Here is a 20,853-nt window from a genome sequence, read left to right as displayed (position 1 = left end):
AATATCAGATTAATTGGGTCGCTTCCATTCAAGCTATTGCCAATTATTTAGCCGAGTCGGCCATTTTCCAGGGTGAAACCGGCATAGGAGGCGCTGATCGTCATATCCAAGATATACAAATTGATTTAAGGCTAAGAAGCTTGATTGTTTGAAGAATCCACAATCCCAGGCAGCGAACGAGTCAAATGCCCGGGCCGATGTAAACGGATGGAACCTTCTCGGGAAACACGCAACGCCGATCGTCACACGTTGAGTATTCGGCTTCATCCACTGCTATATCTTTTTCCGCTCAGGATAAGGAGACTTAAGTTACGCGTCACACGCGTCCAACTGACGATAAAGTTGATCAGATTGGCTTTAAGATTGGCATTGTCTCCACAATCCACCAGCCCTCTACCAATGTGTGCGCCCCTTTCGTCATATCAGTGGAACCGCTCCCGGCGATGCACACCCCATCGGGATTGCCCGAGGTTTCACTGAGCAAGTTGATCAATAATGATGATACCAGACCAGCTCAATCCTAATTTCGGTTATCGGGGAAACGAATCATGAAGTTATATAAAGCAGCCGAGGGTCGACAAACATGAGGAAATTCAAGTTTAACCCACGTTCATTTCTATCTCGTCTCTCGTTTACAACGACATGAAGTTTCAACGGAGTCTGTTGGCCGGTGGCCTCGGACTTGCAACCGTTCATGCCGCAAGCTTGAAGGATGTGTGTACCACCACGTACGCCAAAAAGGCCCTGCCTGCCTCCGACGAGTTCCAAGGCCTGACCTTGGATGCTTCTTCCATCACTGCCAATGCAGTCTACAATGCATCCACCACCGACGAAGATAACTGGCCCGATGTTTATGGCTTCGACTACTGCAATGTCACTTTGACATACTCCCACAACGGCATCGAGGACGACCAGGTTTTGCTGGAGCTCTGGTTCCCGGCGCCGGACAAGTTCGAGAACCGCTGGTTGTCTACCGGTGGATTTGGTTATGCCATCAATGGCGATGGAAGTGATCTTCCTGGTGGTGTCATCTATGGCGCCGTGTCTGGTCAAACGGATGGTGGATTTGGTGGCTTCAGTGCCGAGCTCGACGACGTGTTCCTGTTGGCCAACGGTACTATCGATCGCCAGGCTCTCTACATGATGGGTTACCAGGCTCACTACGAGATGAGTTTGATCGGTAAGGCGTTCAGCAAGAACTTCTACGATATGAGTGACTCGGAGAAGCTGTATGCCTACTACCAGGGTTGCTCCGAAGGTGGTCGTGAAGGTTGGAGCCAGGTCCAGCGCTTCCCTGAGGAGTGGGATGGCGCTGTCATTGGTGCCCCTGCTATCCGTATGGGCCAGCAACAGACAAACCACCTTTATGCTAACCTGGTTGAGCACACCATGGGTTACTACCCTCCCCCTTGCGAGTTGGAGATGATCAACACCCTTACCATCAAGGCCTGTGATGGTCTTGACGGAAAGATCGACGGTGTCGTCGGCCGTACCGACCTCTGCAAGCTGCATTTCAACATCAACTCCACTATCGGCCACCCCTACCACTGCGCCGCCTCTTCCTCCACCACGGTCTTGAAGCGCTCCCAAACTAACACCGTCCCCGCTCAGAACGGAACTGTCTCTGCTGCCGGTGTCGCTGTGGCCGCTAAGATCCTCGACGGTCTCCACACCCTCGACGGCAAGCAGGCCTACATCTACTACCAGCCTTCCGCTGACTTCGAAGATGCCGCTACCCAGTACAACTCCGAGACCGGCAAGTGGGAGCTTGATATCACCTCCCTAGGTGGTGAATGGGTTGCCCGATTCCTTAACCTCGTCGACGCCGACAATATCGATTCCTTGGACAACGTCACCTACGACACCATGACCGAGTGGATGGTTGAGGGCTGGCAACGCTACGAGGATGTCCTGCAGACCACCTGGCCTGACCTGACTCCTTTCCAGAAGGCCGGCGGTAAGATCATCCACTACCACGGCGAATCTGATCCCAGTATCCCGACCGGTTCCTCCGTTCACTACCACGAGACGGTGCGCAAGATCATGTATGGCGATATGACCTTTGAGGAGGGCACCAAGGCCTTGAATGACTGGAACCGTCTGTACCTGATCCCAGGTGCGGCACACTGCTCTCCCAGTCTTGACCAGACCAACGGTCCTTTCCCTCGTACCACCCTCGAGACTCTGATCGAGTGGGTTGAGAACGGCGACAAGCCGGATCGTTTGAACGCGACCATCATGTCTGGTGATTATGAGGGCGAGCAGCAGAATCTGTGTGCTTGGCCTCAGCGTCCTCTGTGGAAGAACAACGGTACTACTCTGGACTGTGTGTTTGACCAGAAGTCATACGACACTTGGGTGTATGACTTCGATGCCTACGACGTGCCTCTGTACTAAGGTTTACCTGATGGTTTGGCAACCGGCTCCTTGAGAACTTTCTTGTCCTTTCTTATATTTTTACTTCTTGACTTGTCTTTCTCTGACAAGAGTGCTGTATTGCATATTTTGCCCTCTATTTTCTTGTACATTTTTCAGCCTTGCTTAGGTAAATATGATTGGAGGGTTGAACCAAATTATACCGCTGGTGCTTTGACCTCATAGCTTTAGCCAACAGTAGAAGGTACATAGAAGTGATTTCTTCAATCTAACCGACTTGGGAGAATGGATTCAACAATTCAAGAAAAGCTCCAATCGGAGATATCTGAATATGGGTGCCCTGAATAACGAAATGTCAATTCGCTGCCGCAAGACCGGCATACACTCCGGTGGTGCATTGTAATGCAACCCAGAAAATGCCAACATCCAATCACGATAAATGTCAAAACCACGGGGGCTGACTCTTAATCAATCAGCCTAAAGGCTTAACTAATTAGCAATCGATTCATTGGGTTAGTGTGACGGTTGATGCCGCCAAGTGCCTGTCTTGGCAGTTGATACGGCCGATCTATACAACATCAAGATGCCGGATACGAAGACGCAAGCGTTGCGTTGGATTATGCGTAGTTTCTAGCGGGGAAAAGGAATCTCCTGTCAATTGAATTCATGCTGCAGTTTAAAGTAGTGATATACACCATATAGAACGTACCTATAGAATAGCATGACTGTAGCTGGTTCTAAACAATGGGTCAAGAGTTGTATACATAGCGGTATAGTACCTAGTAGGTACTTGGTATACTAATCTACCACCTTGCAAGACAATTGACCAAAGCCATGGCGCTCAACTCTATTCCAACCTGAACAAACGTGGTCCCTGAAATTGATCTAATTGGGGCAGATTTACAACTCGGAAAAAACCCCAAGATCTCGGCTGTTTCCCCTCAACTGCTTTGTTTACATTCTCCCCACGTGTATCTCATTTCCCCCATGCAACCATAGCCCACACGGACACATCTTCTTAGCGATATGAATCTAGATCCCACCGACAACTATAAAAGGCACCACCATGCCGCCAGCATTCCTTTGCTCCAGGTCGCAGAGCAATTGATCCCACCATGCATCCCAGCACCCTCCTCGGCCTCCTGGCCTTCGCCAGCGCAGCCCAAGCCATCCCCGCAAACCCTCACCAAGCCCACTCCTCCTCCTCAATCTCCAACCTCAAGTCCAAGATCAAGAATGTCGTCGTCCTCTGCATGGAGAACCGCTCCCTCGACAACCTGCTCGGCGGACAGACTCACAAGGGCTTCGAGAACCCAATCAACAATGGCCCCTACTGTAACCCCTACAATGTGACTGATCCCTCCCAGGGCCAGCACTGCACCGAGGCCCGCGACTATAACTCCGTGACCGATGACCCCAGCCACGCCGTCACCGGAAATACCATGGAGTTCTATAGCAACTGGTCGCCTGATAACGCCCTGATTGCCGAGGGCAAGCTTACGCCTAACAACAATGGTTTCATCCACGAGCAGATCCATAACTATGGCTCCGATGCGAACAAGACCGTCCTCGCGAAGCAGGTCATGAACTACTACACCGAGGCCGAGGTCCCGGTCCTTACCTCCTTGGTGCAGAATTTCCTCTCGTTCAACCACTGGCACTCTGATGTCGCGGGTGTAAGTCAATATCTCCACCTATTTATAGGTGCCCATATGTATTTTTATCTATTTAGGTGCCAATATTTACTGACTCGGATCCACACAGCCAACGGACCCTAACCGTTTCGCTCTCGTCGCCGGCACCTCAGCCGGCCACGGCAGCAACGACGACACATTCGGCACATACGCCTTCACCCAGCGCTCGATCTTCCAGCAGCTCGGCGAAACAAACCACACCTGGCTGAACTACTGGGACACGGCCGGCGGCACGGGTCCCGAAGCGCAATGGTTCGAGTGGACAAAGGAGTCCAACAACGAAGACAAGGTGGTCGCCATGACGCAGTTCTACACCGACGCGCTGAACGGCTCACTCCCCGAATTCTCCTACCTCAACCCGTCGTGCTGCGGCGTCGGCACAACCTCCATGCACGACAGCGGCCTGATCTCCGACGGCGAGGCTTTCATCAAGCGTGTCTACGATTCGCTGCGTGCGGGCCCGCAGTGGAACCAGACGCTGTTTGTCCTCACCTTTGACGAGACGGGTGGTTTCCATGACCATGTGCCGCCGCCGTTGGCGCCGCGGCCGGATAATCTTACTTACACTGAGAAGGCGCCTAATGGGGAGGAATATACGTATGAGTTTAATCGGTTGGGAGGTCGGATTCCGACTTTCTTGATTTCGCCGTGGATCTCCAAGGGCTTTGTGGAGCAGAAGGGGACGAATAATCAGGGTGAGACCGTGTCGTACTCTGCTACTTCGGTTTTGAGGACGTTGGGGTACTTGTGGGATTTCGCGCCGTTTAATCCCCGTGTTGATGGGGCGGCGTCGTTTGATCATTTGATTTTGAGCACTGAGCGCCAGGATGTGCCCAGTGCTCTTCCTAGTGCTGTCACTTTTTAACAGTCCAATGGAGGTGCAAAAGTAACTAGTGCGGGTGGATGTGCGTTGTTGATATTCGCTATTTTGATTCTTGCTTTATAGATTTGATACATATTGGATACTGTAAGATCTTTCGTCCATTTGCGTGGTGATATTGTAGTAGTAGATTCAATAAATTGTTTTAGTTTATACAGGTCAAGTATGAGTCTTATGTAATCTCGCTTGATGCAAATAGTAGGTAATGTTCAAGAAACAAAAAGGAAAGCAGTCGTGATCTCGTACACAAATAGACTCGAAACCGCCGTCTAAAATCGGAATAAATGTTCGCCAAAAACAAATACAAAGAATAAGAGGATACAACCCGATTTATAGACAGGGTGGGGTTCCATTCTCTCGAATATTCAATATCCAATGAGAAAACGTCATCAACTACCTTGGTGCCCGATACGCATCATACGACGTGTACGTGTACGGGTTATACTCTTCCTCCCCATGTTGCTCTTGCTCAACAGGACCGTAGCCATTACCCCCCGCGCGCCAGCGATCGAGCGGGTTGGCATCAGTCTGCGCAGGTACCTGCGCGCTGCTGAGAAGTCTTGTCTCGCTCTCATCCCCGTGTGGGTACAAGCCTCCTCCAACATCATTGCCACTGTCGCCCCGCGAAAGTGGAACCCGGAATGCAGGGTGAATGAGACCCGTGTCATCAGTTGGGGGCTCGTAGGAATCGTGTACTCTCAAGGCAGACATGGATGGCAGCGATGGAGCGGGCGAAGAAGCACGCGAGGAGCTGGGAGACCACTCGCCGCCTAGTGTGGGGCGCGGGGTGTGCGAGCGTTCTGTCATGAGATCATCTGGACGACCGTAGATGCCTCCGCCGAATTCTTCGCGGAAGTCCGGACGATCTTTGTAATATGAGAAGTCCAGATGATTCTCGGGGACAACCTCGAATGGCGCCGGATCGGCTGCCTTTCCGGGTTGAGAGGACAACATCGGGTTCATGGCGATGTCGGAGTACTCGCCCACCATATCTCCGCCGTCTAGGCGGCCCTGGTAGATCTTTCTGAGGGCCTCGGCTGCGCGGGCGTGGACCATGGGGGTCATGAGTGGCTTGTACAAGGCTGGATGGCCGAATTTGGCGTTCAGGCGATCCGAGGCCTTCTTGTCTACCTTGGTTGGACCAAGGGCTTCGGCGTCGGAGAGATTGGCGCGATTGTAGAATTCGCAGTCTGGGTCAAAGGTTCGCATGCAGTAAAACTTGAAGCCAAGCATGATGAAGAGGAGTGGGATGACGCAATACGCCATAGTCCGGGTACCCTGCGACAAGGCGACTAGAGCGATGATAACGTTGGCCAGAATCGTTGCAAAGACCATGCGGTTGAAAATGGCGCGCCAGAATGTGCCGGCAGACTCATTTTTCGTCACGAACACATACATCAACAGGTACTTTTTCAGCATTGCATCGACACCAAAGTACAAAGCTGTCACCGGTAGCACAATCGGCTGGAGAGTGGCAAAGCACATGGCAACGGTGGCATAGAAGAGGAAATAGTTGTAATAACTGGCATAATCGAAGGGAGGAGGTGCAGTCCATTCAATTGACTGACGTGGTGTTGGCGAAAGGAACGTCTTAGCGAACCACACTCGCACTAATGTGATCATCTGGACGAGATCGATAGTCGCACCCAGGTTGCGCTGCAGAAGGTAGGTGATCCAGAACGGAGACACATTGCACAGGGCGCTCACCAACTTCTGGTAGAGTGCACTGTCAACAATAGCCTGCCAAGCTGTTTCATTCTTATCGGTATCCTGGATCACGGTTGACACAAATGTCCAGGCAGCGGAGAAGAGCGAGAAAACGATCAAGTTATTGAAGACGAAGAACATATACAACTGGCCCATGACCTTTCTTTCGCGAGAAGTCTTGGTCTTGCTGCCACTTTGGATCGAGAGGCGTCGGAAGATTATGGGCAGCACAAGATAAACAATAGAAGTCACGGCGGGCGACAGAATACCTTGAGCTGCAGCCCAAACATTGGGGTTGGCTTCCAACTGAGTCTGGAAAGCGGGCCACACGAGACCCAGATTCGACAAGTTGGACAGGAAGACCGCAATCAGGCCGTTAGGTACGACCCACACAAGGGTCAGCGCAGTCACCCAGATGAAATTCATGAACCGTTTCCACTTGCGAGTGGCCTTGGTGAGGGGTAAATTCTCCCAAATCAGATCACTGGGGCGAGGAGCGAGCCTAATTGTCGTGCCCTTGGGATGCTTCTTACGGGCCGTCCAAGCAACTGCATGTGCATGTTCAATATTCTCCCAACTGGCAAATCCATAAGGCTTTGCATCTCGGCGGTCGATAGATGCTCGTCCATGCTTGATCTGTTCCTCCAGAACCCGGATACGCACTGTCAGATAATCAATGGCGTCAACTTTTCCATCGGGGTGCTTGTCGCGTTGGCTGCGGGGTGGGCGAATGTGGGGACGCTTCGCAGGTAAATGTTCGGGCCGTTTAAGATACTTGGCAAGTATGGATTCCAGCTGTCGTACAGCGTCCTCGTGTTCCTTGATGATGCTTGGCAGATCCCTCACATTACGGCCGATAGCAGCGCGGGGCAAGGCGGCGGTGGGATTAACCTGATCGGTGAGTCGCAGAATGCCTTCATCGGAGCGGTCTGGAGCAGGGATATCGGTGACCATTAAAGTTCGGGCATGCAGACTCCGCTGGTAATCCGAGCTCTGGAAATACTTTCTTCGCAGGTTTCGCACAGCTCGATAATTCCTCCAGAGAAAATAGATCACAATGAAATCAAATGCCCATGCGCATGCCACCTGACTCCAAATTGCCATCGTATTTGTCACGTAGAGCGGTGTCATCAGATCAAATGCTGAGAGCGAGGAATTGTCACTGTTGCTTTTGCTTTCCGCCAGGTTCACGGGAATCATGATCGCGCAGCCAATGATGCTCATGAAGATGAAGATGTTGCGACACATCTTGCTGAAACGCAGGAAGATCACCGCGTCCAATCCAATTGTATCCACCAGCTGCGCTTCTCGCGTGTTGATGACGGGCTTGACCCAAGAGAAGAATCCTTTGCCCACCGGCGGCGGGGCATGTCTTCGATCGGCATGCTTGACTTTGGGAGCGTATACGAGCGAGTGACGTGGTCTAAATAGAGAGAATAGGAGAGCGAGGAGCAGGGAGATACCGATCGAGGTGCCCAAGGAAGCCCAGATGGAGCTGGTGGTAAACTGTATGAGGCGCAATATCGTTAGCCGAGGCTCACAAGTCTCTAGTTTTCTCGCAACGTAAACGGGGCTCAACTTACCTGTGATTTGAAGGGATCTGCAATGAGGTCAAGGAAAGCAGTCGTCGAGGACGAGTCATCCCGACGCTGTAACCTTTGGCGCAAATCCATATCGTCCCCAAAACCCAGCAGGATAAAACGAAGGAATTAAAAAAAAAGAAAAAAAAGAAAAAAGACCGGTCACAGATCAAAATAAATTACAATGCCACATGAAGAAATCTGAGGACCAAGAACAGGTCAAGGGTCCATGAAGCGAGTGATCAGGAGGGAAAGAGAAAAAGTCACAAAAAGAAAGCCGCTCGGCGTAAGACATGTACAAGAATGAAAGAAAAGTGGGGATTGATAGGCCTGGAATCGCCCTATTATTAGAGAAGAAAGTCGATCAGCGGCGTTGCCGATCTTACAAGCGACCACTGCGCAGTGCAAAAAAAGTCCGTCACTCCAAAAACCGTTAATAACGAGTGTGGGTTCGAGTGCGTCAACACATTTCCCCAGTCGTCCATGTCCATCTCTTGTCCCTGGTGGCGTCCTCCGACACGTCTGACTCTCCATCGTAGACCCATTGACTCCATTTTGATTGGATCAACCAGGACTGCGCCTCGTGATAGACCAATCATACTTTGCAAGTGTGTCGCAGTCTGGAACACTTGGCCATTCTCAGACCCAGTGTAAACGATTTAAACCAGGGTAGCAGTGACACAGCTGCATGCTTGGGTTAGTTCCACCGAAATTTCCATTGTTCTGTAGATTTCAGGTTCATACGGCGGAAACGGCAGGAAAAAGGTATGAGGTTGGCCTGATTGACACCTGGTTCATCAGGTCACACGGGAAACACCGAGGCATCAAGGCACTCAGGCACGGTTGATTTTAGAACTAGTCTGCATTCTACTAGTACAGTAGAAGATTCAACTTACCACATGACTCTACAGATATTTTCAAGCTAAGCAAAAAGAGCAAAACAGTGATCTCCTTACTTTGAGAAAATTCATATTTGTAATTCGGTCATGAGGCCGTATTATCTGATATCTTCATTACGTATCGAATGATAGTTCGCTACATACAGTTCGCCAACATCCCCAGGCGTCCAAATTTTTTGGCATCATCGCGTATCACATATGGGGTGGTAAGATATAAAAATAAAAGAAAAAAATAAGAAATAGTGCTTGGGGAATCATATCACGGCATAAGGGAAAAGAAAAAGTGTGTTTTTTCTTTACAGCTGGCCGGAAGTGTTGAAGTCCTCAAGAGCGACCTGGGTGCGCTTGGACATGGTCTTCTCACCCTCACGAACCCAGACACGGGGATCGAAGAACTTCTTGTTGGGCTTGTCGGCACCGTCGGGGTTACCAACCATGGTCTGGAGGTACTCCTTCTTGTTCTGGATGAAGTCCCGGACACCGGACAGGTAGGCGTACTGCATGTCAGTGTCGACGTTGACCTTGACGACACCGTAGCTGATGGCCTCCTTGTACTCGGCCTTGGAGGAACCAGAGCCACCGTGGAAGACGAAGAAGACGGGCTTGTCAGAGGCAGACTTGGTCTGCTCCTTGACGTAGGCCTGGTGCTTGGAGAGCAACTCAGGGTGGAGACGGACGTTACCGGGCTTGTAGACACCGTGAACGTTACCGAAACCAGCGGCAATGGAGAAGTAGGGGCTGATGGGGGCCAAGGCGTTGTGGATGGCCAAGATATCCTCGGGCTGGGTGTAAAGGGAGTTGTTGTCAACATCCTCGTTGTTGACACCATCCTCCTCACCACCGGTGATACCGATCTCCTATAGATGAAATGTTAGACATACTTGGATCTTTTTCTGTGGTATTCATGTTCGGAGTGAACTGGGAAGTAGGATATTCAAAAACTTACCATCTCGAGCCACTGCTTCATGGGGGCAGCACGCTTAAGGTAGGCAGCGGTGGTGGAAATGTTCCAGTCGACTTCCTCCTCGGACAGATCAATCATGTGGGAAGAGTAGAGGGGCTCTCCGTGGAGCTTGAAGTAGGCCTCATCGGCATCCATCATACCATCCAACCAAGGCAGGAGCTTCTTGGCGCAGTGGTCAGTGTGCAGGACAACGGGGATACCGTAGGCGGGGGCAATGCTGCGGATGTAGTGGGCGGCAGCGACGGCACCGGCAATGGAGGCAGCCTGGCCCTCATTGCTGACACCCTTACCAGCGAAGTAAGCGGCACCACCCTGGGAAAGCTGCAGGACGATGGGGGACTTCTGGTCGCGGGCAGCCTCGAGAGAGGCAACGACAGTGGAGGAGGAGGTGACGTTCTATAGGTCCCGGTCAGTGATGCTCTTATGTTGGATTGTTGAGGGAAGTGAGAGAAATGGTGGGAGATAGTGAGGGGGGGGAAGAATCAAAGGGGGGGAGTTGGACATACAATGGCGGGGACGGCGAAGTTCTTCTCCTGGGCGTACTGGAAGAGACGGAGGACATCGTCACCGACGATAACGCCGGACTTGCGGGAGAGCTGCTCAATGACACCCATGTTGATGATTGGAAATGTACAGGATTTGATTTTTGGATTTAGAAAAAGGGAAACTGTGAAGGGAGAGGAGGAGAGTTAGAAGAGTAATATAAGTAACAATTGCCTTTACCGAAGGACGAAAGCGGGCAGTTTTAAAAAAGGGCGGAGGGGCAAGGATGGAGGGGCAAGCATCGTCATCGACACTCACCGGTTGAGTGGAGCTTACCTTAGGTTGAAACCTAGTGGAACTGAGGTCACTGTGATTTAAGTAGAAGGATAATTGTCAAGTAGAAAACTAGAGGGGGATAAGTATTATATATGTACAGCAGTAGCTTCTAAGGAAGCATTGAATTCCTCCGGATCTCTCCGTTGTTCGGCCTCGACTATACAGAGAAGCATCATAGCCGCCATGTTACCCGCAGCCTAAGTAATTTTACCTTCAATGTGTCTCTGGTTATTAGTATTGTAGATAAAAGTCAAAGAATTAATAAATAATAGAGCTACCTTTAGCTTGAATCTTTTATTAATTTTTTTTTTTAAAAAAAAATAATCATCATAGCTCTACAAGTTAACTACGCAAAAAAGCATTGATCCCGTTTACTCCGTAATTTGTTCGTCCAGCGGGGAAGAGTTGAACCCGAGGGAATTCGAGACCATTCGCTGCCCTTCGATTATGCGGGAAAAACAGTACTGCACCCCCTTACGCCATAGCTCTAGATTTTGGGCTTAAAATGTAGGGGAAAAACATTGATATTGTCCTGATCCATCTACCAATGAAATGGGCTTAATTCAAACATACAGAAAAAACAGCGCAATCCCTCAATCCGGATGCTCGCATTTGTCCCACTCAGCACTTCCGGTGTACACAATCCGGTTAAGAGGGGATGAAGTGGAGCAAAGTCCTCAGACCTCCCGCTTCGGTGACATCAGTGTCGTTGAGCATTGGACAATGGACAGGTTTATTTCTTCAATGTTGTTATCGTCGATTGTTGGAGCAACCCCGTTTGCTATGGGGGTTTCCAAGGCTCTATACAGATCAGCAAGAATTCCCAATCACCATAGTTAGCTTTCCATATACATGTTAGATGCACGGAATATGCCTATATACAGGGAAAATGTATGTATCAAAACATCAGAAAATAAAATCAAAACATCAAAAAAAAAACTCCCCGGAAAAAGAAAACCCTTGCGTATCGGCCTACACACGTCCGTCATGTCCCTCGGCAGTGGGGCTAGATTCGGCCCGCTCGATCTCGTAGAAAAGCAAGTACACCTCCTTCTGCATGCCCAGCACGTCCGAGGTCTTGCATTCCTTGATCTTTTCGTCCGAAATCCGCCACCACCGATCATTCGATTTGCGCTTGCGACGAAGACGCGATCCGATCCCTGTGGGGGTTTCCGCAGACGAGCGCGGGATGGTCCGAGAGCTTCGTGGGGCCGACGAGGTACTTGCCCGTGCGGGATCCAAGGTCGGACTGCTATCTGAGCTGGTCGGTTGGGGAGTCGACGACCGAGAAAAAGTGCTATGAAGAGAACGTCGAGAGCTGGAGGTAGTAGGCCGGGGTACTGAGGGGGAGGTCTGGCTGGCTGGAGCTCCCGATAATGAGAGGGAAGAGGTCGCTGGGGAGAGGCCACTGCTATCGCCTATATCGTCTGTACTAAGGGGTACCAGGCGAGGACTTGGAGCTTCCGATGGGTTCTCGCTGGCGACGCGGCTCTGTGCATACGAGCTGAATGCCTCCGGGGTAGAGAATGGGGCGTAGATGTGGTTACGACGGAAGGACTCGTAGTGACCGCTGTGATGGCTGCCCTTGTGACAGACAATTGCTAGAAGCTTAAACCACGTCTGATTCAAGATGCCTCCAAGCGGTAGTCGCTCGGGGAATGAAACCTTGGCAGCATTTTTGCTAGAGCTACTGCGGTCGAAGATTGATCGCGATAAGTGAATGGCAATAACCTTGGGGAACGCTGTAATGCGCATGTGCCGGGCAATACGTCGCTTCGGTGCAAGATCAGAAGGTGGCAGCTCAATGCCTTCAAGTTCGGCTTCTGGGTCCTTCTCCAATGCTTCTTGGATTCGAGTGATCTCTTGACCCAGTCGCTCTTGGTCACTCGGGGAATGGGCTCGAGCCTTCTCTTGGGTCTTCATGCCTATCGCATGTTGAAGGCGACAATGATCGCACCGGAAGTCCTCGATGTATTCCGTTTTGAGAAGGCCATCAAAGCATGCATTGAGGGTGGTTGAGCTTTTCTGTGGTACCTGTAACGTGAGGTTGACGAATGCCGTCTGATTGGGTTTGTACTGGTAGTGGCAGAACTGGCACTCGATTTGTGACTCAAGCATTCCCTCAAACAGAAATCCCGGTTCATTATCAATTTCCTTCAGTTTTGTATCAATAATGGCAGGCAAGCCATTAGGAGACCCATCATCGATCCGAACTTCCACTCCCGACGAGCTGTCGGGTAAAGTGGTTTCAGCTTCTGGGCTCTGTGCGCTCAGACCAGCAGGCGCGCCAATAGCACCGAGAGCGCTTTTTCTTGCACGTACACCAGCATGATACTCATCGCAGAGTCGCTCCAGGATAATCTGCAAGAACTCCTGTGCATCCTGCTGGTTACGACTGATGCGCGTGCGGAACGCGAACTCCAGCGACTGAATGAATCCCCGAGCTGAAATTGTTTTCTTGTATATCGGGCGCTCGTTCAATCTGTCCAGCATCTCCTTTAATGCCTGCGTAATCAATCCCTGCTGCAACTCCCGCACCTTGTCTTGCTTCGCTCCGCGGGACAGCTCATCTTCGCTCGACACCGCGTTGTAAATGTCTGGCCCATCAAGCTCGCGCCGGTGTAGCTCCCGAATCAGATAAACGCGGAGGTCGCCCAATCCAGCTAGAGCTTGAAGCACGGAATTGATGAAACAATCATTGGCTAGGTTGGATAGGCCCACAATGCTCTTCTTGCGGTTGTTATCGTTGGACTCGTCTCCGTCGATGGTGTAGTTGGGACCGAACACGTAGAAAAGTGCAACGGCTGCGAGGGAAGCCCCAGCCGCGTAGGCGGCGACGGTGGTCGGCTTTTCTTGCATCAAGGCTTGTGAGTTGTAGAGGGAGGTTGTGCGGCGGTTCGTGGTGTAAGGGAGGAAGTGAGGCGAATCAGCTTGGCAATTCCATGCGCCCCATCGTCAACTTGAACGTGACAATGGCAAAGATAGCGTCCCGAGCGACTCGGGTTAGCAAAATATGGGAGTCGAGTGAAGGGGAAATGTCGTTAAGGAGTCGCCTTGGGGCTCGAACTTCTTGAGGTGAAGGAACTGGGGAAACTGAGAAGAATTCTGCGGGCAAGGCCGGGGAAGAGGGGAGAGCGGGAGTGGACCGAAGGGTTCATGCGGAGAAGACGGGGGGCTTCGATCTCAAGAAATACCAAGTTCTCAACCCTCCTGATCGAAATGGGGTTAGTCCGACCGGGTAATAGATTGAAGTATTCTCGAGGGCATTGGTTAGCCTAGAGCTAGATTCGTAGGCCTCACAATTTCATTTTGCCGTGCCCAATCGTGACGCTCTAACATGTCGGGTCATTCTAGCCAAGGCGCATCAGCACGGTGTCATTTCCCCGCGACGGATGCCTCGGATATCAGACACCAGGGACCCCGCATTGGCATCAATGGGAAGCAGAAAGGGCCATGATGGCTTCAATGATTTCAAGGGGCCAGGCCTGTGGAATTTGAAAACTTCAAATGCCCAGGTGTGAGAGAGTAACATTGACTCAAAGGCTTGGGCTGGTGTGTGTGCATGGAATACATAGTTGGTACCTAGTATGCACTATGCACTATTTCTTTTCAGCCATTCCAAGGTTGCATTCCCTCTCCTTCTCATGATCATGTAGAAAGAAAGAAAACGATACATAGTTAAAAATGTTAAAAAATTGCAGGAAGATTGATCAAGTTAAAGGGTTTCAGCTGTAAGATGGGTCGTTGCCAGGTTTCAAGTACATTCAACGTTTATCTTCATCCAAACCAGCTTACTACTACTAATCGCCAATATTGCACAAAGTGCCACTGGTTTTTAATGTTGACTCATCCACAACGTAGATGTCAGCGTTGACAATATTGGAATCTTAGCGATCCCAAAGCAAACAAAACCAAATAGTAACTTCAATGTTCAATGCTACCTGTATGTTAGGAGATTTCCAATCTTCGTCATCAAGTAAGTCTACATCAGCTGATTCACTAGAGGTGCGTGCATATGTGCTACTGGGTATGAAAGTCTTCAGGTAATTATGGAGGAAAAGTGTCCCAAAAGTTCAACTATGGACAATAACAAGGCTTTTAAAATATTTGCCGTGGCCCGAAATCCGAAATCTATCAATGTTCCATCTCATCATAACCTTTATACCTAGCCCAAAACACCCTTTAAGAGCGGAATGAGGCAGGAAGAGTAGCAACCTTATCCTGGAACAGCTGCTCGGCCTGCTTCCAGACGCGGGAGGTGGTACGGTCCTTGAGCTGCAGAAGGCTGGGCATGAGAGCCTCGCTGAATTGCTCAGAGCTTTCGCGGGGGAGAAGAGAGGGAAGGTGATCAATGCTGATCACGCTGAGGGCCGGCTCCTCGCTGCCTGCGGCCAGAATAACCGGAACAGTAGGCTTATCGAATGTGGTGGTGACTGTGTTCAATGTCAGTCCATGGTTCGTGTAGCTTATGGATAAAAAAAAAGGAAGAGAATCGAATAGAAAATGACTTACTTGTGTAGACGGGAACGGGGTTGTGGGGGTTGGTGGTATCGGCGCTGACATCGCAGATGACGCTCAGAGCACGCTTGGGCGAGGACAGAGCCTCAACATCCACGAAAGCTGCAGGAACGGATTGAATATTAGCTGGGACCCAATATCAATTATGACATTGAGAAAAACTCACGAGCAATCTTTTCGCTGAGGTAGATGCAGTTGATGAAGATGTCACTGGTAACAATCTCCTCGAAGGGACCACCCTTCTTGGTCTCTGCCATATCCCACTGAATAATGTTGGACTCGGGGATACCGACATCCTTGGCCAGCTGAACGGCACCCTTACCGCAACGACCAAGCTATATATGTATTAGCACAGCTTTCGTAGCTCAATCATATCTGGTTCTTTTTACTCACAGCACCAATAACGAGGATGGTAGGGTATTTGCCAGCAATCTTCTTACCAGCCTCAACGCTCTCCTTAACCGACTCAATGAGAAGATCCTGGTTGGCGTAAGGAACCTCACTGGGCAGAGGAGCACCGTTGGGGTTAGCCAATTGCCAGGCCCAGTTCTTCACAGCCAAAGCAGAGCCGGCGTAACCAGCAGAGAAGCCAAAGGCGGCAACACGGCGGCCGACCTCATCAGTAAGGAACTCCAGGTCAAGCAAAAGACCGTTACCGCGGTGCCAGCGGCTCAGGACATTCTCCCAGCCACCCTGTTGCTTGTAGCAGTGGGCGAAAGTGACGTGGACGTGCTCCAAGGGGAAGTCCTCCTCGGGCAATTCCTTGAGTCCCAGGATCACAGCGTCCTTGGGGGCATCATTGACCCATGAACCTTCCGCAACGAGAGGAGCACCAATCTAAAAGCCATTGGCATGGTTAGGAGCTTTGTATGACGATATGGTGAAGGGGGTATGGGCGAACCTTGGCGAATTCCTCATCTGTTGAGAGAATGAGTCAACTGGGTCATTGTAGTTTAGAGCCTAGAGATTGGAAGACATACCATCGAAAATACGTTGAGTGGAGCGTTCAACAGTGACGTCGTATCCGGCATCCATCAATGCCTTGCAGGTGGTCGGGGTCACTACATGAAGCTGTGAGCAAACAATCACAATCGCCCCTCCAGCGATAACGACTGGAGTAGAGTGGGGGGAAGCTCACAAGCAGACCGAGCCTCAGCGGGCTTGGTCTCAGCACGGAGCCAAATCTTCTGTGACATATTGGAAGTGTATAAGGGTAATTGAAGAATAATATCGAATTAGTAAATGGTTGAATTGAACAGGGGAGTTCAATAAAATAGTATGCGATGACACATTGATAGCGGGGTGGGGTTTCTCCGTCCCCGGAGCTATGAGTCAGCCCGATAATCGGCGACGGCTTTCCACTTCGGGTACTTAGGGCATATGGAATAGAACGGGGAAAGGATTCTGAGATTCCAGGGTTCTACTTTAAATGGTATGAAGTCGAGACATGGCTCAGGTTTACTTAACTGGGCAGTTCGAAAGTTTACCCCTGGTTTAGCTTACCTGGTTAGGTAGTTTGTATTTGGTACATGATTGACCTCAATAAAGTATTAGTAGTAAATAGTGTGTGCCCCGCGAGATCGCTCACATGGCTAGATCTCTGACGTCAGTTTTCAACTACACACTATTTAGGGATCAACCGCTATATCTCAACAGTGCAGATCCTGTAGTTGAGCCAAGTCTAACTTGGCATTTTGACCACCAATACAAGGTCGGATGGAGAAAGCCAACAACTACTCACCTGGGCAACATTCCAAGGTTACTAGTACCTAGTAGGTACTGTACACAAGAGGATGTCGGGTCTACAAAACCACGGAGGGATCCAGATGATCAAAATAAGGCAAACTTTTACATTTTCAGCACCCGAGAACAATGTACACTCCAAAGCATCCCGTACAGGATCAACAATAGTAGGAAAAAGGTGTAATTAAGTAACAGGATATTGGGATATCAAGATAGGATAAAGGGATCAGGAAAAGAAACCACGCGCTTCGACATGGGGAATCAAAACGAGGCAAATCCATAATAAAAAATAGGACGGAGCCGACAGATTGTAGAGATTGCATGAGGATCAAGATCAAGAGAGGGTGCGATCACTGATAAGGAATGTTGAGGTTGCTGGTAGCGCTGAAAAGAGTGGGAAAGCAGTCGAGTCTATGATAGAAAGGAGTGAAAAGGACCAAATCGGCCCAAGCGGTAAAATAAAAGACCCGCAACCAAAGAAGAAGAAAAAAAATAAGAGCAACCGGTGATCTTCGCTTGCCCTGCCCATTGCGCCTGAGAATTGCATGATCATCGTACAGAGATTTTTACACTTTCAAATGTGAACCGTCCGCTGTCTGCCCAAGGGGTCAGAAAGAACTATAAAACAAAAACAAAGAATATGGTTCTACCCATATCTTAGAAGTTCGATGCAGCGTTGACGGGGCCAGGGTTGTGGTACTGGTCCAGTGTACTTCTGAAGGGGGTACCAGCAGACGGGCTAGAGGTCTTTTCACGAGGCCCAGAGCCGACGGCGGTACCACCCATGAGATCAGTGTCCTCGTCGCCATATGCCTCACTGCGCTTCTTCTGAATGCGCCAGATGACGATACCCAGAACACCCAGCACGATTGCACCGCCGACACCGACGACAACACCAATGATGATCTTCTTGTCGGAGGACGAGAGACCACTGCTGCTACCGGAAGAGCTGCTGTCGGCGTTAAGGCCCGCAGTGCTGGTGGCAGCTGGGGTGGAGGTAGTGGTCATCACATTGGCCACGGTGCTTCCGCTAACGGTTTCGTAGGAGGTGATGGTTTCCACGACCGGTGTCTGGGTGGTAGAGGTAGTCGCAGCGGCAGTGGTCTTCTGGTTCTCAGAGGTAGATGTGGTCTTGCTGTTGTCATCCTGGGAAGTGGTGGTTTTGCTGGCCTCTGAAGCGGTGGTCTGGGCGGCTTCTGATGTTGAGGAGGTGGTTGTGGTCTCTTCACTGGAGGTGGTGGAAGTGGAGGTGGAGGAGGTTGATGAAGTGGATGAGGTAGTTGAAGTAGTCGACGTGGTCGAGGGTTCCGATGAGGTAGTGGGATCGGCGGAGGTGGTGGTAGCCGCAGCCTCGGAGGCCGTAGTGGCAGTGGTCGAGTCGTTGTTCACGACATCAGAGACCAGATTGCTGGTGTCCCGCTTATAGTTCTGAGCTGCCGCGGCAGTCAGGAGCAGAGCCTGAAGGAAAAACGAGAGTTTGGCGAGACGCATCTTGACTTTCACCCAGCGAAAGTAGATATCAAAACGAGAGTAAGTGAGTAAGCGAACGTGGTTTTAAGGAGGAGAAGGAAGAAAAAGGGAAAGGGAGCGGGTGTGTAGGGGAAGACTGTTGACGCTAACTCGATCGGGCCCACTAGTCCGGCCCTAGTTTCAAATCTGAGAAGTATTTTAGGCCACCTTGATCATCCTAGAAAATCAGAAGAAAAAAACCAGAGATTGAATCGCATCTCAATCAAAGCATTGATCTCTTTCTATTGATATTGTTTCTTCTTTTACTTCTTTTACTTCTTTTACCCCCCCTTTGCCAGCCATCCTTCATCAAGGTTCAATCTGCTGTGCAAAATTCAAATATTTTGCATTCGCGTCCTTCCCCAATCGGCGGATCATTGGCCCACGGGATCCACCCCTCGCGCTGGCCCATATTTAGTAACGCCTGCATTGACACCCTACATGACATCGGGATTTTCATAAATACGACTCTGTCATATTGGATCTTCTCTCTGCGCTGTCAAGGGTAAAGTTAAAACATCTGGAACAAACTTGGAACTTGGAACTTGGAGCGCCTGAAATCCGGTGAAGGGAAAACAAAGAGCTCTATAGGCTATCGTTTACGGAAAACCTCAGGAGCACCTGAGCAACCCAGCCGACTCAGCCGGGTCACTAGCCCCAACTTGGTCGAAAACTGAGTGGCGCTGAATAGCAATAAACGCCCCAGGGGCCTGAACGTGACAGCAGAGGCAATGCTGGGCGACAATAATACAACGATGATACTCCATACCCGTCCACTCCGTACGGGTATTATAGGAGTCTAGACTCCTTACTATGGGGCCCTGTCGTACGAGGCTGGCCGCTGGACTCGAAGTCCCTGCTTATGAGCCACGAATGACGAGACTGGAATATGGTCCCTGGAATTCCCTGGAATCCCTGGTTTTTTAGTCGCGTGTTTATTTCTAATACATAGTATGGAGCACATGAATGTTTAAGTTGATCTCAAGTTCAATGTTTGTTGTTAAAAACTACTAGTATACACTACTCCATGTTGATTTTAACTAAGTTAGTGAGAGATTTAACATGACGAATCCATGCCCCTAACCCATTGCCGTCAGCAAATGTGATTTGTCTAGCTTATGGGGCCGTACGGAGTACACTGGGCCAATTTCCAATTTACAAATCTCCTTTGTTTGGGCATTTTGTGGAAATGAACAATAATGCTCCCAGCTTCAGATCCTAAAACATTGAGAGATGACAACAAAGTGAGCAATGGAGACTGGTTTTTAGCACTGAAATGCGCCGAAGTCACTCGAGGTCCAGATTGTGACCATGTGGTAAGTGGATAAGGAAAGGAGAGATAAGAAATATTTTTTTGCAAGTTCAAATTCTGGGTATCGCCAAAGGTTTCAAAGTCCAAAACAAAAACGCCGGCAGAATTCCATATTACAGCTTATTCGGAGGCTTTCCCTTGGCCTGATCCTGCAACTCTTCTTTGAAGAACTTGAGGAATCGGCTGACTTGGTTTCCTGGTGCTTCCGCGTTAGCTATATGCAAGATCCAAGAGCTCTTGAGATCCGATCATACCGTCCGTTAGAGATGTGCGGCTCTCTTCCATCGGAACACCATGGCGATGGTATTGAACGCGTTGGTATATCCGACCGACCAGGTTATGCCAGTGATGACTTTGTAGGAGCTGGATGGGGTTAGGTTAGGCAGGCTCGGTCGGGAAGGGGAACGGATCACATACTCGGCTGACCAACGCACGCTATCTTTAGTTAGCAAAGATCCATCACGAGAGCAGGCAGAAAACTCACCTCTAATTCAGCGAGCCAGAGTCCTTTCCAGACCATATTGGTGGCTGTGAGCCAGAAGAAAGGCTATGGAGGCAAAAAAAAACAACGTGAATCAATCCGAGAATGAGGGGATCTGGAGAAACGATCCAGATCCTTAGTAAGCCCCGCACCGAAGTTCCCAGTTCCACCTTTTTCCCGTCACAAACCGTCGACCTCTTGATATTTCCCTGGTCATTGCTCCGGTGATACACTGCAGCATTGCTGGCTCATATAAAAACACCCCAGAGTCAGCGATAAATCAGTGGTTCCAGCAAGCCCGGTTGTTCGCCCCTTAACCGCGATGTCGAGTGGCCAAGTACAACCGCGGCCAGCCTCATTCTATACCGATT

The 20,853-nt window shown here is 50.2% G+C and overlaps 8 protein-coding genes across 8 annotated transcripts; 2 read left to right on the top strand and 6 right to left on the bottom strand.

Annotated features, from left to right (window-relative positions):
* Nucleotides 1–642: 642 nt before the first annotated feature.
* On the top strand, nucleotides 643–2,397 carry N7466_008918 (tannase; the record flags this gene model as incomplete). Its single annotated transcript, XM_057168307.1, has 1 exon — nucleotides 643–2,397. One exon carries the CDS (start codon nucleotides 643–645, stop codon nucleotides 2,395–2,397), a length of 1,755 nt encoding a protein of 584 aa, XP_057018938.1.
* Nucleotides 2,398–3,491: 1,094 nt separating this feature from the next.
* Nucleotides 3,492–4,935, top strand: N7466_008917 (phosphoesterase superfamily protein; the record flags this gene model as incomplete). Its single annotated transcript, XM_057168306.1, has 2 exons — nucleotides 3,492–4,052; nucleotides 4,141–4,935. 2 exons carry the CDS (start codon nucleotides 3,492–3,494, stop codon nucleotides 4,933–4,935), a joined length of 1,356 nt encoding a protein of 451 aa, XP_057018937.1.
* Nucleotides 4,936–5,343: 408 nt separating this feature from the next.
* N7466_008916 (putative DUF221 domain protein) lies at nucleotides 5,344–8,330 on the bottom strand (the record flags this gene model as incomplete). Its single annotated transcript, XM_057168305.1, has 2 exons — nucleotides 5,344–8,163; nucleotides 8,241–8,330. 2 exons carry the CDS (start codon nucleotides 8,328–8,330, stop codon nucleotides 5,344–5,346), a joined length of 2,910 nt encoding a protein of 969 aa, XP_057018936.1.
* A 1,102-nt stretch (nucleotides 8,331–9,432) lies between these two features.
* N7466_008915 (fructose-bisphosphate aldolase FBA1) lies at nucleotides 9,433–10,714 on the bottom strand (the record flags this gene model as incomplete). Its single annotated transcript, XM_057168304.1, has 3 exons — nucleotides 9,433–9,993; nucleotides 10,083–10,496; nucleotides 10,607–10,714. The coding sequence occupies 3 exons, from the start codon at nucleotides 10,712–10,714 to the stop codon at nucleotides 9,433–9,435; spliced, it is 1,083 nt and encodes a 360-aa protein (XP_057018935.1).
* Nucleotides 10,715–11,891: 1,177 nt separating this feature from the next.
* N7466_008914 (putative ubiquitin C-terminal hydrolase) lies at nucleotides 11,892–13,778 on the bottom strand (the record flags this gene model as incomplete). The annotated part of the gene is made up of 1 exon (XM_057168303.1): nucleotides 11,892–13,778. One exon carries the CDS (start codon nucleotides 13,776–13,778, stop codon nucleotides 11,892–11,894), a length of 1,887 nt encoding a protein of 628 aa, XP_057018934.1.
* Nucleotides 13,779–15,101: 1,323 nt separating this feature from the next.
* lys1 (saccharopine dehydrogenase (NAD+, L-lysine-forming)) lies at nucleotides 15,102–16,633 on the bottom strand (the record flags this gene model as incomplete). Its single annotated transcript, XM_057168302.1, has 7 exons — nucleotides 15,102–15,352; nucleotides 15,432–15,539; nucleotides 15,604–15,772; nucleotides 15,831–16,274; nucleotides 16,339–16,355; nucleotides 16,418–16,498; nucleotides 16,576–16,633. 7 exons carry the CDS (start codon nucleotides 16,631–16,633, stop codon nucleotides 15,102–15,104), a joined length of 1,128 nt encoding a protein of 375 aa, XP_057018933.1.
* A 1,204-nt stretch (nucleotides 16,634–17,837) lies between these two features.
* On the bottom strand, nucleotides 17,838–18,671 carry midA (putative cell wall protein; the record flags this gene model as incomplete). Its single annotated transcript, XM_057168301.1, has 1 exon — nucleotides 17,838–18,671. One exon carries the CDS (start codon nucleotides 18,669–18,671, stop codon nucleotides 17,838–17,840), a length of 834 nt encoding a protein of 277 aa, XP_057018932.1.
* Nucleotides 18,672–20,114: 1,443 nt separating this feature from the next.
* N7466_008911 (uncharacterized protein) lies at nucleotides 20,115–20,521 on the bottom strand (the record flags this gene model as incomplete). Its single annotated transcript, XM_057168300.1, has 4 exons — nucleotides 20,115–20,197; nucleotides 20,256–20,364; nucleotides 20,419–20,436; nucleotides 20,486–20,521. 4 exons carry the CDS (start codon nucleotides 20,519–20,521, stop codon nucleotides 20,115–20,117), a joined length of 246 nt encoding a protein of 81 aa, XP_057018931.1.
* Nucleotides 20,522–20,853: the final 332 nt, after the last annotated feature.

The sequence above is a fragment of the Penicillium verhagenii genome (assembly GCF_028828195.1).
Source record: "Penicillium verhagenii strain IBT 33310 chromosome Unknown utg000008l_segment0_segment0, whole genome shotgun sequence".
In the NCBI taxonomy this organism is placed as follows: Eukaryota; Fungi; Ascomycota; class Eurotiomycetes; order Eurotiales; family Aspergillaceae; genus Penicillium; species Penicillium verhagenii.
The sequence above is the reverse complement of the archived record's forward strand: the minus strand, read 5'-3'. Positions and strand labels throughout refer to the sequence as shown.